Genomic DNA, 16,558 nt, shown 5'->3' with positions numbered 1-16,558 from the left:
AACATTGATTTTATGATTATATTAATTACAGACTTAACTTTGCAGATATTCCCAGTTCAGAGAAGAATACACCCTAGAACAAATTATGAACTCTCCTCGAATATTTGGCCCTTTGACCAAACTTCAGTGTTGCCCAACATCTGATGGTGCTGCTGCTGCTGTTCTTGCCTCAGAACACTTTGTACATAAACATGGCCTGGAGAGTCAAGCTGTAGAAATCATTGGCATGGAAATGGCTACAGACCTCCCATCAACATTCAATGAGCGTAGCTGCATGAAAGTTGTAAGTTTGCTGTAATCTTAGTAGATGTTTTAATCGATACATAGATTATTTATTTGCTCATGTTTTCTATGTAGATTGATCTGTTCCAGTCCAGATCTCTTTCCCTTTATCTGGTATTCAATATTAATTTATTATTTGCATTTGCATTTCATTATTCATCCATTTAATGTGTCCAAATCATCTGCCTATATTTCTCCAGTTTATCACTGAACTTTTTTATCTTGAATCCTTTCCCTCTTTTCTGACTCCTTTTTTTTCCCTTTCATTTCTTCTACCATTTTATTTCTGCTGCCTGAATTAAATTTGCATCCTTCCTTATTACTGACCAGGTCACAGTTTTTTTTAATGAATTATTTTAGTCAGCAGAGCAAGAATATAAAATTTTTAAGTCTTGACAGAGTGCTTAAGGTCAGATAACCGTTCTCCCCACCACACTGCAGTCCCAGTTGAAAATTCCGCTCAAATTTGCTAGAATTTGAACTCGTGACACTCTGTTTGAAGATAGAGTGATTAGACTACTGCACTAGAGCCTTCTATTGGCCAGTCTCGGCTGTAAATACTGTAATAGGTATAAAATGTGATATATTATTTCCTTAATCTTCATTAGGAAGGCAAGGCATTTAGTGACCAAAACAATAGCTAGGCAAAAACCATTAATTTTAATTTACATCATCAAGTATAACCTGTTCACGGGTGAATAATGATAACCAGAAAATTAACACATTTCCTTTTACGAACAATAACATATATATTGTACCCGTAAAAATGTGTTCATATCTTTAAGGCGCTTGATATTAAATTAACGAGCATGATTCTTAACCTAGGGAGTGGCTTTATCATTGGAGCTGGAACAGAGAGAGGTATAGTTATCAATTTTAGAGATTCTTTTGATAAATTGAGTTTATTGATCATCAAAAGCAAGTTCATATCACCTTCGTACAGCAGCGTGGAAGTGTCGTGGCTGGTTGGTACCTCCAAGTCCTGGGATGGTGCTGGACATCGACTGGGCAGGGACCACACCTGCTCGGATGAGGAGTTCTGGAATGTCTCGAGGTTCTGGAAATGTCTTGACGTTCTGGAAGTCTCGACGTTCTGGAATGTCTCGAAGATTGGCACACGTTCCTGGGTTCGATTCGAGACGTAATTCACACTTGAATTTCCTACACGGCACTCCACACATTCATGGCACTGTCTGAACAGATATGACCTTTTAATTATGGTTACTGCACTCTAGATATTAAATCAAAACGTTCTGGAATAATCACTCGAAGAACAAGTACTGGTAGAAATGCAAGTTCATAATGCAAGCTCACTGTAAGTCAGAATGTTTTAGAGGATTACTGTCACTGCAGTCCTAAATGCATAGTTCTGAAGATTTAAAACATATTGGCAATGAACTGAATAAGTAGCACTCGGAAACTGTCCTGTTCCGTCAATAGGCGAAGTGAATAGCCATTAAAGAAAATAATATTTGAAAGAAAAGTCTGACTTCATAAATTATGGATCACTCAAAATACTGGAAAGTTCTAGGCTTTCTGGGAACGCGATATGCGTATTCTGAATTGTCACAGTCTTTAAGAATCAAAACATAAGTCCCTGTGCAGCACTTGGAAAGTATTGCATATTTCACAATTAGACGTAATGTTGAACGTCCCCTAAGTTTCATAGTATTTACAAGGCGTAAATTCAATGAGGCACTCAAGAAAACAAGTTATATCGTTCACACGAAAGTTTATGTTGGTAGGGCACAAGTTCATCCTACACGCTCGGAAAATTTCATTGTTCCAGAAATTGATTCAAAAAATACAAGTTCGAATAAGTTTGAAACGTAAGTTCAATGCGGTACACAACACTCGTGAAAATTCAAAGTCCTTTCAATCGTTGTCGAATAAGTAAGTCCCTATGTGGCACTTCAAAAAAAAAAAAAATAACAAAGTTCCAATGTGTAGAAATAACAAAGTTCCAATGTGTCAAAATACTAAAGTCCCAACACGACACTCGAAGAAAATAAAGTTCCGATGACAATGTTCCAATATGTCACCTTAAGAAAATAATAAAGTCTTATCGCGACACTTGGCAAAAATAACAAAGTTCCAATGAAACGCTTCCGAAAAAATAACGAAGTTCCTATATGGCACTTTAAGAAAATATCAAAGTCCAATCACGACACACTAAAAATAACAAAGTTCCAATGTGTCAATATGACAAAGTTCCAGTACGATGCTCGCAGAAAATAATGAAGTCCCATTCAGGCACTTCAAGAATATGATAAAGTCCCGATACAACACTTAGAGAAAATACCGAAGTTCCAGTACTTGGATTTCGCAGACTGTCAACCAGAAGTTCGACACACACAATACTTCTCCTGTCACCCGTGTCACAGAGACGGCGGAGTGACAGACACTGAATTCGTAGGTCCTTTTATACACGTTCGCATGGAAGTGTCTAGAACTCGGGTACTATCTACCCTTATAACTTCTATAATACTCGGTGGATTTTCTTGAAATCTTGACAGATGACGTCCATTGTAAAGGTTTTTAAGATGGCAGTGTCAAAATAGCGATAAAGTAGCTCAAAATGTACTTTTGAGGGTGAGCTGGAACATTACCATATATGGCACGAATAGGTGGCTTACGGCGGCCACGTCACTTGCTGGGTACGTCACTGCGTTCGGCGGGCTGCCTACCTTCCTCCTCGCGCGAAGTTCAACAAACATACTTCGGACTTCTCTCGTAGCGGCGTTCCCGGTACAATATCAATTTGACATACTTCTTTAGGAAAATTTACAACTACATCTTCACTTCTTTTAAAATATTATCAAACATTCAATATCTGCTGCGTGGAGCGTGTTAGTTCCGAAACACATAAAAGCGCTCAGATTTCCTTGAAGTAATTTCCCTGACAAATTTTAGTTCATGATCAGTGAAGTTAAGTTTACTGAGGCTTGAAGACTTCACATGAATAGATCCAATAGTCAGCAAGAATAGGTCAGATTGTAGTATACTCACAGATGCATTCATATTCCACATCACCATAAAAATACTTAATTCACTATGAGTAGGACGATTCCAATTAGAAATTGAAAAAAATTGAGATAGGGTTTTAAAACCCACAACTGAAAACAATCATCCTGGATCTATATTCCAACCCGACGCTAGCATCTTGGGAGACCACATAACGTGCCTGCACACCACGGCTTCCACTGACGAAGTTGCTTCACATCATGGCCGGTCTTTTCTCACTCGCTTAGCTTCACCCGCTTGCTCAGGTGCCGCGCACTGATTGGTCGAAGGTATGTAGGAGGGGCGACCAGTGTATATCGGTAACACAAGATCGCAGCACTCTGCAGAGCTCATAGAAACAAAGCCAGTTTAATTAATAAATATGTGTATGTAGTCTTAAAGAAGTTGGCTTTTAATCCGCAAACAGAAATATAATTAATGTGAGATGAGTAATTCCAAAGTCGCCTTGTAATACAGGAGAAACCACATGCATTAATAAATTAATTGAAAAGAATTTGCACAGCAAGATCGCCAGTTCAAAATTGTTTTTGAGAAGGGCTTAAACGCGTTATCTCATATCAGTTGAAAAACTAAATCATGTTACTATTCAACCCAACTATTCTCTCCAAGCATCCCGATTTCAAAAATTTGTCCCATTATTCAAAACAATTTTAATAAACACTAGAAATTCAAAATTTCATCTCTATTCTAAAAATGGTTTTGAATAACAATTATTTCACATTTGACAATACCATTTATCAGTGAAATGGATTAGCTATGGGATCGCTAGCATCAGGTATCCTAGCTGAAATCTATCTGGATCATTTATCACACACCGAAATTAACTCATTGCAGACTGGGTGATCATCACACTGCTCAACCCCTGTGCCCGTCCATTTTCTGTGTAACATATTGCTACAGCGCATGCTCATAAACAAATGAGTCGAGCTTCACTAGCCTTATATTGATTTATGGTGAAATTTACAGGAGACCTTTGGTAAGAGTCCTAATAACGTTTCCTGGTGTGGTATCTGCTCAAATCTATTTCTACTCACTGTATATGGTGGTTTAAATGAGGGGGATCAGTTGACCAGTAGTCTTTCCAATACGACATTTTTTACCTGTCCCATCAATATAAACAAAGCAAAAAAATCATCTTGTCACATCGTTACATCAGGCCACTTCAAGCTCTTAGGGGATATTTTGTGTGATGATGAAGTTTGCTCATGATACAATTTCGTATGCTTGGCAACAAGTTCAAAATATCATCACAAAAAATAAGCCCTACTACTCAATATTTTGAGATTCATCAAGTCTTACCATTTTGCCAGGAACTCCTGGGAAATCCTCTACAGTCGGTGAACTATTATTTTCTACCCATTCATCAGAATAAATAGGCATATGCTTCCATTTACGCTCACAGTATCACTTTCAGCCATGTTCTCGACCACCTCTACATCACGTTGTTATGGAGGGTGTACATCATTATTATCAACCAAAACACTTTTGTTAGAATAGCTTTCAACATCGAACTCACGGTCAGCATCACTGGGGCAATCCGGTTACTTATCCGGATATATTTAATTAAAAATCTCGTTTGCATCTAAGCTCGTGTTCAGTCTGGGAAACACCATCTTACCCACCACATGGCTCCTTGAACGATGTAAACATGAGGTCGGAAAACTTAGCAAATGAATTGTAAAACAGAAGAAGAACGTAACGCAAAGCTATCCTAGAATAATACAAAAGCTTCAACACCAAGATTCTAGTAACCTCGACCGCCAGCTAGTTGCAGAAGTTTCAACAGATGTCACCGAACATACGAGAGTCGTGAAGATGAGTTAACTCATCTCCCGTCCGCAATGTGTTTATAATATCATCTTTAGTAATATTATTTTTTGGACAAGATATGTGGATGAGACTCTTGTGATCATGAACGAAAGTGCAACTGATGCCATCACCACTCTGTCCCACATATCAAATTTACACTAGATCAGAGAACGATAAAAAACTCAATTATTTAGATCTAACGTTCATCAGACAACCTGGTTCATTGAGCTACAAGATTTTTAGAAAACCAATGCAAACCGCTAACACAATCCATCAAGATTCCATACACCCACATGCCCGTAAATGTGCAGCATACCAGGTGTGGTACACCGCGCTTTTAGCATCCTGTTGTCTAAAAATGAACTCAAACACGATTTATGCAAAATTCGCAGTATAGCTAAATTTAATGGCTACAAAAGCTCCTCTATAGAGAAAATCATGAACCTTCAGCCAACTTAACAAAATAAAAAACTCTCAACAATTTTTTATCTACTTTTACATTTACTAACGAACAAGTCTACCAAATAACAATCATATTTAAAAAGCATGACGTCAAAATAGCCTTCAAAACTTGTAACAGAAACACACATATTTTACACAATACCAGTTCTATTCATTATAACAATAAGTTCACCAAGTCGGGTGTTTATAGACTCAATTGTAATAATTGTGATGCATCTTATGTCCGTCAAACAGGTAGGAGCTTCCATACAAGATACCTAAAGCATGTTAATGTCCTGAAACATAACAGATTTTTGGCCATGGGACAGCACATGGGTGATACTAACCATAAGTTCACTAATATCAACCAAGACATATTCTCAAAGTTATACAAAATGGCCCCCTGCTCAATATTACAGAAAATTATTTTATCCATCTGGAACAGTTTTTCAATCCTCACTTCAGTGTAAACGAAATTTCAGAGAAATCAAACATTTTATTTGACCTGTTATTTGAGTCATCAGTCCATAGACTGGTTTGATGCAGCCCTGCATTCAACCCTATCCTTTGCTAACCTTTTCATTTCTACGTAACTATTGCATCCTACATCTGCTCTAATCTACTTGTCATATTCATACCTTGGCCTACCCCTACCGTTCTTACCACCTGCACTTCCTTCAAAAACCAACTGAACAAGTCCTGGCTGTCTTAAAATGTGTCCTATCATTCTATCTCTTCTTCTCGTCAAATTTAGCAAAATCATTCTCCTCTCACCATTTCGATTCAGTATCTCTTCATTCGTGATTCGATCTTTCCATCTCACCTTCAGCATTCTTCTGTAACACCTTACTTTCTGGATTGCTGCTTCTTTTTCAAAGCCCTGGATTCTTATCACTGCAGACTGATTTTTATACAGATTGTAGATAATTCTTCGTTCTCGGTATCTGATCCCAATCATCTTCAGAATCTTAAATAGCTTGGTCCAATCAACATTATCGAATGCCTTTTCTAGATCTACGAATGCCATGTACGTGGCTCGTCCTTCTTGATTCGATCCTCTAAGATCAGACGTAAAGTCAGGATTGCTTCATGTGTTCCTACATTCTGCCGAAAATCGGATGGGACTTCTCCTGTCTCATACAACTTGCACACTAAATGAAATAACCTTGCCATGCTGGTTTCTCCTAAGGCAGTCAGTAATTTTCTTATTCATTTTTTCCATTTTCTTTCTTTATTCATTATTAAACCAACTCCTGCATTTCCTCTGTTTGATTTTGTGTTGATAATTCGGTAGTCACCTGACCAAAAATCCTGTTCTTCCTGCCAATGTACTTCACTTATACCAACTACATCTAATTTTAGTCTATCCATCTCCCTTTTCAGATTCTCTAACCTACCACAACGATTCAAACTTCTAACATTCCACGCTCCGACTCGCAGAATGTCAGTATCCATCTTCCTGATGATCGCCCCCTCTCGTGTAGTCCCCACCCGGAGATCCGAATGGGGGACTAGTTTACCTCCGGAATATTTTACCCGGGAGGAAGCCATCATCAGTACATCTTTCATACAGAGAGAGCTGCATGTCCTCGGGAGGCAGTTACGGCTGTAGTTTCCAGTTGCTTTCAGCCGTGTAGCAGTATCAACACAGCTAAGCCATGTTGAGTATTATTACAAGGCCGTATCAGTCAATCATCTAGACTGCCGCCCTTGCAACTACCGAAAGGCTGCTACCCCCCTTTCGGTGAACTATTCCTTAGTCTGGTCTCTCAACAGATACCCATCCGATATGGTTGCACCTGCGGCTTGGCTATCTGCTTCATTGGGACATGCAAGCCTCCCCACCGCGGCAAGGTCTCATGGTTCGCAGGGGAGGTTTATTTGACCTATCTTTAGTAATCATGTCTGAGGTAAATTTTTTTTTTTTTTTTTTTTTTTTAATCTCTTTAAATTCCCCTTTCAGCAGCAGTCTTTCTGCATCCTTCAGCCCCACCTTAGACACCCCTTGTCTCCTTCTCCCCTCCCCTCCCCAGCCCTCCGCTCCTCTCCATATCCACTCTTTTGTTTTCTTAAAGACATCATATCATGACAAGAAGATCATAACCAAAATTTTCGTTATTATGTGTATTTTAATTTTATAATTATTCCTGCAACATTGTCTTTGTCTGGTATACATATGTTTTAGTTATCACATAATCTGTTTAATATTTATTTGGCTGAAGATAGCCACAAAGTGGCTGAAATTAGTCCCAAGACTGATGTAATATAATTTACTTGATATATTTTATTGAAGAGGTGGATCCCCTTGTCAATTTATTTCTTATAATTGCACTTCAATACGGAAAGAAAATGAAAATTATAGCTTACTAGAGAACCCGTGCTGCTCCGCAGCAATCCTTGTAAATAGGTCAGATATCTCGTCTTGATATGCTAGTTGTAGTCATATTATTTTGCCTTCCCGTTTTTAGTGGTTTTATGAATACTTAATACAAAGCGCGTTATGGTATGCCACAGTTCGTAGTCAGAATTTATCCATTCTGACATTGTCATGCCGTCTGTTTGGTTAATATCTCTCCATATATTCACTTTTTTATCCTGCAGTTCTTGATGTAAAGCTTAGTGTCGTGTCGTGTCGTGTCATATCGTATGTCCTGTGAGCTCATAGGTTAGTCTCAAAGGAGCAGTTTTTACCACTTGGGAAATGTTTTAAGATACATGGCCTTCACCCTTTCCAGAGTAGCTAGGTTATCCTTTGATAGGTGTTCCCAGGTAATGTCTAAGGTGTATGACATAATGGGGTCTGTTTGTACACAGATTTTATTTCTCTTAGCAGCATGTAACTTATTAGGAACACTTTGTCACCTGTTGAATATGTTTGGAAGCTGGGAAAGGTTAGAAAATCAAAGAATATCTAGCTGGGAATAGTATTCTTCTGTGATCAGAGGAAGTGTATACTCTCTGGCTTGACAGGTAGTAATCAAACAACACACCTCCTGTGGGTGGGGGACGCAGATGAAGAATGCACCCACTGTATCCTCTGCCTGTTGTAAGAGGTGACTAAAAGGGGTGAACAAGTGTTGATCAAATTAGAACCATGATACTACTTGTAATTAGTACCACCACGCAGGGAACACCATGGGTCGCTTTTACTTGCGCGTAGTTCCACTATATTAAGGTTAGTACACACCTAACGACAAAGTCGTGGGACATTGTCTGAGGACAGTTGCGAGACGCTGTCCCTAGACTGTTGCGACACAGTGTCCCGCGTCCATACCTATAGAGCCAGTTGCAGCACAGGAATTGGTGTGAAATGGCGCAATAAATTGCTTTATGTGCTTTTAATATTGCGAATCTTTTTCTCCATCTCGTGAATGGACATAGTGAACTTTTTAGCCAGAGACTCCATTGCCTCCCTCCTTTTGTCTCTGTTTTTATACTCGGTAGACATAACATCCCAAAGACAAGGGAGGGTGTGTAAATCCTCATTGATTTTTAGAGTAGTTTCCATCGCAAAACAACAGAACACGAAACACAACACCAACACGTGGCGGCTATCTGCACACTGGCATCAGCGTGTCCCGGGACTTTGTCTCATGATACGTCCAGACTACATCATGTTGCGCAACATTTGTATCATGTATCCCATTTCAAATGGGAGACCTGCGACATGCAACTTTTGTATCGCGACAGTCCCAAACACGGAAAAAATGGCGCAGGACATTCCTGGAACTTGTCGCGATACAAGAGTTCCGCAACTTTGTCGCTTGGTGTGTACTAGCCTTTAGGTACACAATAGGTTTGTGATTAGTAACGGCAGTGTATGCTCAGGATGCATTTGACAGTACCTGTGATTCATACCGCTATATGAGCGACACCATGGTTCTGCCTTGCCTATTATTAGTCTACTATGTGAGAATCACCACGGGATAGTGCAAGTCCCTGTGGTTAGTCCACTTATGTGACAAACACCATAGTTTTGCGTTGCCTGTAAATAGCGACACAATGTGCGAAACACCATAGGTTTGTGTTACATGTGCGCATTGCATTACCTGTGAGTAATACCATAATGTGTGAAATGCAGCGAGTCTTCGCTACTTTTGATTAGTACCGCAAAATGACTGATACCATGGTTCTACTTTCCTAGTGATAAATGCCATTATGAGGGGCCGATGACCTGGATTTTGGACCCGTTTAGACTACAAGGATCATTGATTCAGTGTTGTGCTTTAGAAGCAGCCCCTTGGTCAGTAATACTATTGTTTAATGCTAGTTTCTGGGAATGTGGGGCATTGTGGGTCAGATCCACTGATTGTTTTAACTTCATATCCATTCATTCATTCTTCGTCCTCACGTTTTGAATTCTGGCCAGTGGAGGATTATGCATTTTTAATTGTCCTTACATTTCATCTCATTTCGTGCCATTAGGGGCCGATGACCTAGATGTTAGGCCCCTTTACAACAAGCATCATCATCATCATCGTCATCAGTAATCAAACATGGCTGCATGCAATGACATTACTAAGGATGTAAATCATATACAGTATCAGAATATTAATGATAGTGTTAATCGCTTAGCAACCTGCTAAGTACAGAATGTATTGCGGGTTAGGCTAAGCCTTCGCCTGCAATTATTGGCGTGTTCATTTAATGATTTGATTTTATTAGTACTCAAAATGAGGCGAACTTATAGACCTATCAAGGTCTCGTGATTCACCGGGTGGTAATTTCTGAGGGAATAAAACAAAAAATGAAGCAAATCGGTCCAGTAGAATGGACGGACGATTTGCCAAAGCTGTTTTTAGTAAACTCTCCTAATATATAGATAATTACCTTCCCAGTTAAAATTTGGTAAATTGAGATCTCCTACTGCAGACATATTCCTTTCTGTGTCAATCCTCACATGACTGATTTTCTTATCAAATAATTCTGCATCATTGTCATCCCTTCCAGGTCTGTAAACCCTAAAATCTTCAACTTTATCTTTATTGATGAGCCTTACACCTAGAATTTCATTTTTCTCGACCTTAACTTTTTCATACCTAACAAAATCTGTCACCAATACGAATACTCTCCCTCCTTTTGAGTCTATCCTGTTTCTACGATAAACACTCCAGTTCCTGGAGAAAAATTCTCCATCCATAATATAACTTCTCATTTGTGATTCAACTCCTATTACAGTATATGATTAAAAGTATCCAGACATCCATGGACACTAACAAACAACAACAAATGACTCATCGTACCGGTATGAAAGTAGGCAAGGATGTTTGTATTGTTCAGTGCAACTGCGGAGCAGCAACATGAGTAGGTCAGCTGAGCTTAGTGACTTTGAGCGCGGGGTAATTATTGGTTCCCACATAAGCAAGAAATCTGTAAGGGACTTTGCCAACCTTACAGATGTACCCAAATTACCTGTCATTGTTGTAATTGTAAAGTGGAAATGTGAAGGTACAACCACAGCACAATCACAATCTGGTGGGCCACATATACCAGTGAACATTAAAGTGGGTGGTGCAAGAAAATAGTCAGTTGTCTATAGAAAGACTCGCCCTGGAATTTCAAGTGTTACACAAAGTGCAGCCAGTCCCATGACTGTGTGTGAGGAATCAAAAAGAATAGGGTTGCATGGTCAAGCAGCTCTTGATAAAATTTGCTGCCTGGCATGAAGGAAAGAGACTCCACTGGGCACTGGAACAGTGGAAACAGACAATTTGTTGTGATAAATCACATTATAATTTGTGGCAATCTGATGGGAGTATTTGTGTATAAAGAATGCCAGGGGAATGCTATCTACCTGAATGTTTAGTACCAACAGTTAATTTTGGTAAAGGCAGCATTATGGTATTGGGGTGTTTCTCATGGCATGGACTCAGCCCTCTGGTAGGTCTACTTGGCACTGTAAATGCAAAAGAATATCGGAACATTTTGAATGCTTTCGTACTGCCTACCATAGGTTTGGTAATGGCCATTGTTTATACCATTATGATCATGCTTAAAGTCAAAAAGCAGGCTCAGTAAGCCAATGGTGTAAGGGTAATAATATTTTACAACTGAACTGGCCCACCCAGAGACTGGACCTAAACCCGGTTTATCTTGGATGAGTTAGAATGGCAACTTCATTCCAGACTCCACCATCAAACTCCCTTAAACTTGCACTGCAATTACCAAATTCCGCTCATCCCCAACTATATTGGTAGGCTACCTATTCCAGCTTGGGATACGTTGTTGGTACCAACATGAAAAATTACAACCTTCTCCTTGCCCTACTTCTATATTCTTCAACATCTGTCTTAATCCAATTCCTGGATCACACACTACCCTGGTTCCCTTTTCTCCAATACGTTCTTCAAATGCCAAACAATAGTGTACTGCGACCAGAGCCTCAGCCCCTCCCATCTCATTAGGTCCCCTCCCCTCTTGGTCTCCCTTATCTTCAGTGATGGCTACACAACTTGATAAACCCTTGATTTTCTCCTTCTTCTGACCCTCCTACTTTTCCGTTTTCTTCTTATCTCCACCATCATATGTAACACCTCCCTAATTCCTATCTTCCTTATGTGTTTCTACCAGCAGTGACTCGTATGGAGTCCTCTTTCTCTCCCTGTGTAGATCCCTTAGCCATCAGTCTGATTCCCCTTAACATATTATTTCACTGCTTATATTTTGCACAACTTCTTAATATGTACAGTTCTCTTGACACAGCTAATGATTCCCAGCCATTTCTTCACCTCTCACATCCTGAATCCCAGACATTTTAAGCTTAATTGAATCATTTGTTTACTTACTTTGTATGAGACTAGGTAAAAACGTACTATGATATTTTGAAAGAGGATTATCAAGAATTATTAATCAAGTAAAAACATGTATTAACATCACTATCTATATTTTCTAGATTAAGAAAGTAGTCAAATCTCGTGAAATAAATAAAGCTGTGTAAAGTATTTACAGCCATTTTTACACATAGTTAGCCCTTGTATGACACAATTTGAAACATTCTGGCATAGAGAGAGGCATTTTATAGTCTGGACACCACCAACTAGTGTACTTTGTGCAAGACTTGCCAGCAGAATACTTGGATTTCTCGGAGCTTTCTTTTATGTGGGTGGGATTTTATTTGGGTAGGAGTTGAGCCGTTTTCTTGGACCTGTACAGCCCCCTGCCGCAGCAGATTGCTTGCACACTGCATGTTTGAATGTACACAAATGACAGTTTTTCTTATCCGGTCTAGTCTCATAGTACAAAATTAAAGCATTCACAAGAGCCATAACAAAGAAGTGAAAGGAGAGATTCTTCCACCATTTCACTATTCATTGGATAATATGAGAACTTTTGATCATTTGTCTACCCCAGTCTTGCTGTTATTGTAGTCTAAAATGACATCAGGTTCCGATTTCATTTTGTCTCCACCTTTCAATGTAACATCTATTCTAGTTATTTTGTGAACTTGTGACATGAAATTGGGCAACCATTATATTTGGACATATTTGTTGGTGAATTGCGATTTTATTTCCGCCTAATCATCCATTGTTTGGAACACTCTTCTGTTGGTGCAGTCTACAATGCAAATTTATTTTAAATCCGTACTCGACAATTATTACGTCAATTGCTGCATCTTCTGTTCGCTCAATAAGTGAATCCATAAGTGCGTGCATGCACATAACTGACTTCTGCTCTGTGCGCTGAGGCTGCTTCTGGGTAGCCGTGAGTCGTCTTGCAGCCAGCCTCCAAGATGGCTGTACAGTCGCGTGTGCTTTGGAAGACATTTTGGTGCGATTGGAGAGTCTGGAGAATGGAATTAGACTCTCCAGGCCAAGATGTTGGCGAACTAAGGCTACGCCTTAGATTGTTATTTATTGTGTGATCGAAGTTATCTTTAGATTATTATATTAGAAAAATCTTACGTGAGTGTTGACCGTTACCTGCGTGCCTGGCTTATAACTGTGGCGTAAGTTTGTGCCATAAGATATTCTATTACAAGCTTGTAAGTATTGGTACTATTAATGTTGGGAAGCTCTCCCAAGGCCGTGGATTATTTGAAGTAAAAGACCTTATGTTAAATTTGGTCTACTTATTAATGGACCTTTTCGGCAAGAGTTTATTTAATTGAACTATGTTCAATTCTCTAGGTAAAATTTTCTTAAAAGGGACAAAATCATCCTCAAGATTTTTAAAATGTAACATGCTCTAAATGTTGGACCATGGTCCTAAGATTTCAAGATCTAATGGTAATTAAATTTGAGGTAATTTGGAATTGCTTGATATGCGCCTATGAGACTGTGTATTGTTCCGTTTGTTTAAATTTATTTAGGTTATTGTTTGTGTTGAATTTCTGCTGATTTTTTGGGGGTGGGATTATTATTATTATTATTATTATTATTATTATTGTAACGCGAGGGTACACCCGCCCCGTTCATTCAAATGAAGCACCTTGTAAAACGCCATCTTCAATATAAACTTGCAACAACTTCTGCAAGAAGTTTGGACTTTTCTCTACAGATGTCTCTATAAAAAAACTGATGTTATGCCCTCTAGAATGAAGAGAAATGATTAAGACTACAAAGTAATTTGTTATTTTAAGATTTCCTAAACTGAGTTTATTTCTCTTTTATTGTTTGTGTATCACAGTTGTCAACACTTCGATCTCTTTCCACAAACTTCAAAATTAACCAGTAAGAAATTTTTTATGTGTATTTTTCCACCAATTATGTTCATCTTCAACTTATTTGATTATCCAATAAAAATTGGGGGTGTGTCGGGCCTTAGCCAAGAACTCTCTAGAACTTTCCTCTCGGGTATAAAAGCTGGCAATTTTTCGAGCTACCTTGTCTTCTTGATCGTCCAGTTTACTGAGTGTGTACAAATAGTGGAGGCGGGGGCGTCTCACCCTTCATTGACCGGTCTAGCACAGTAAGGTAAAGGCAGCCAGTTAATAACCAGGTTATAACCTCTGATCGGTAGCTCGAGGGGAAGGTTTCCTATCTTTAATAATGTAACATCAAATTTTCCAATCTTCTAAAATGTAAATTTCTACTGTAAATTTCAAACCAGCCAAAAAGCACTTAACTTAAATTTGGGAATAGAGAGTGTGACACCCTCTCGAGTTCCCTATCAACTTGACTTCAAGGTGACTATGATTTTGTAACAGTTTTCAGCCTGTAGCTTAAATTTTCTCCTAGTCACCTCAGTCCCAACCACAGGGGGAGCAATCCAGCTCAACTCTGTGCCAGTCCCAAGCCCGGGAAAATGGTGAGTGTGAATGGCTGGTTATTGAGTCGCAGTGGAGGTGCCTGTGCCAAGCAGGTGCCTCTGGAAAATATCGGGAAATTCCCTAGTTGGCAGGTTTACCTGCCTACGCAACCAGCAAATCCCACCCCATATGGGGATGGGTGAAGGCGAATGCCCAGCGCCTTAAAACGGGGCCTTCTTGGCTAAGGTATGGTAACCCTAACAGAAGGTTCCCTGGTCTTCCAGCTTGGGGGTTGGGCATGGGGTAAACAGCCCCACCCCGTAAAAAAGACATTGTTAGAATCCTCAACAAAGAGAAGCCAGACGGATTGAATATAGACAACACTGCAAGGATAAATGGCTATGATTTGGAACATGGAATGTATGGTCATTGTACAGAACTGGTGCACTCCAAAATCTTGTGAGTAATATACAAGAATACAATATAGATATTCTAGCCCTACAAGAGATACGATGGCTTGGAAATGGCATTATGGAAAAGAAGGAATACAACATGTATTACAGCTGTCATGATAAAACACACCAGTTTGGTACTGGATTCATTGTGAACAGAAGTATGAAGCACCCAGTCGTCGATTTTCAACCTATAACACCAAGACTATGCAAACTGCATACCAGAGGAAGGTTTAGAAGTATACTTTATTCAGTGCTCATGCACCAACAGAAGAAAAGAATGAAGAGGAAAAGGATTCCTTCTATGAACTCCTAGAAAGAGAATATGGAAAGTGCCTCAGACATGATATTGTGCTGATGCTGGGGGATTTTAATGCGCAAGTGGGTCAAGAGGAGCACCTAGCACCTATAATTTGCAAGTATAGTCTTCATAGAGATAGTAATGAAAATTGCATGAGACTAGTTGATTTTGCAGCCTCAACTGACATAGTACAATATTCCCGCACAAAAACATTCATAAAGGAATGTGGACTTCCCCTGATGGAAACACAGTTAATCAGATTGACCACATTCTTGTTGACAGACACCACATGACTGACCTGGAAGATTTACAAACTTTTAGAGGAGCTTATGTGGACTCGGATCATTTCTTAGTCATTGTCAAATTGAGAAGTGAAATTAATAGCAGCTATAGACATCAGAAACAAAGCAAATTAAAGAAATATGATGTGGTAAAACTAAAAGACCCAAAAACTAAAACCCTCCATCAGGAGCGGATAAAGAAACATTTTGCAATAATTGCAACTGCTGCAAAAGCCAATGACATAAGTTGGATGGATTGTAAGCGAGTGATAAAAGATACTGCAGAGGAAATAATTGGTGAAGTAAGCAGAAATGAAAGGAGCACACGGTTTGATAAAGAGTGTGCAGAAATAACTGAAAGGAAGAATATAGCCTACGAAAGAGTGATCAATAAACGTGCCAGAAATACTGTTGAAACATACAGAAGGCTAAGAAGAAGTGAAAAGCAGGTACATAAGAAGAAGAAGAAGAAGAAGTGGGAGTATTATGAAGCAAGGCTCAAGGAAATAGAAGAGAGATGCACACCCAGAATGATTTGAGAAAGTACTATTGCTTGATCAACAATATGTGAACAGGATTTACTCCAAGAACATTAAACTGCAGAAAAACTAATGGAGAATTGACGTGCAACATAGAGGAGAACAACACGGCACCTGGGCCTGGTGATATAAATGCAGAGCTTATTAAAATGGTAAAACCAACTCTCTTGCTTAGGTTTCACAGGGTCATCTGTGAAATATGGAAAAATGAACGCTTACCTAGAGAATGGCAAGAAGGGTTG

General features: G+C 39.2%; 1 protein-coding gene across 1 annotated transcript in view; it reads left to right on the top strand.

Annotated features, from left to right (window-relative positions):
- The window catches only part of ScpX (Sterol carrier protein X-related thiolase), a 242,404-nt gene that overhangs the window by 135,507 nt on the left and 90,339 nt on the right, over nt 1-16,558 (top strand). The window contains exon 5 of the mRNA XM_067140605.2: nt 46-283. Within this exon, the coding sequence (XP_066996706.1) occupies nt 46-283 (238 nt within the window). The remainder of the gene's footprint in view (nt 1-45; nt 284-16,558) is intronic.

Source organism: Anabrus simplex, chromosome 2 (genome assembly GCF_040414725.1).
Source record: "Anabrus simplex isolate iqAnaSimp1 chromosome 2, ASM4041472v1, whole genome shotgun sequence".
Taxonomy (NCBI): Eukaryota; Metazoa; Arthropoda; class Insecta; order Orthoptera; family Tettigoniidae; genus Anabrus; species Anabrus simplex.
The sequence above is the reverse complement of the archived record's forward strand: the minus strand, read 5'-3'. Positions and strand labels throughout refer to the sequence as shown.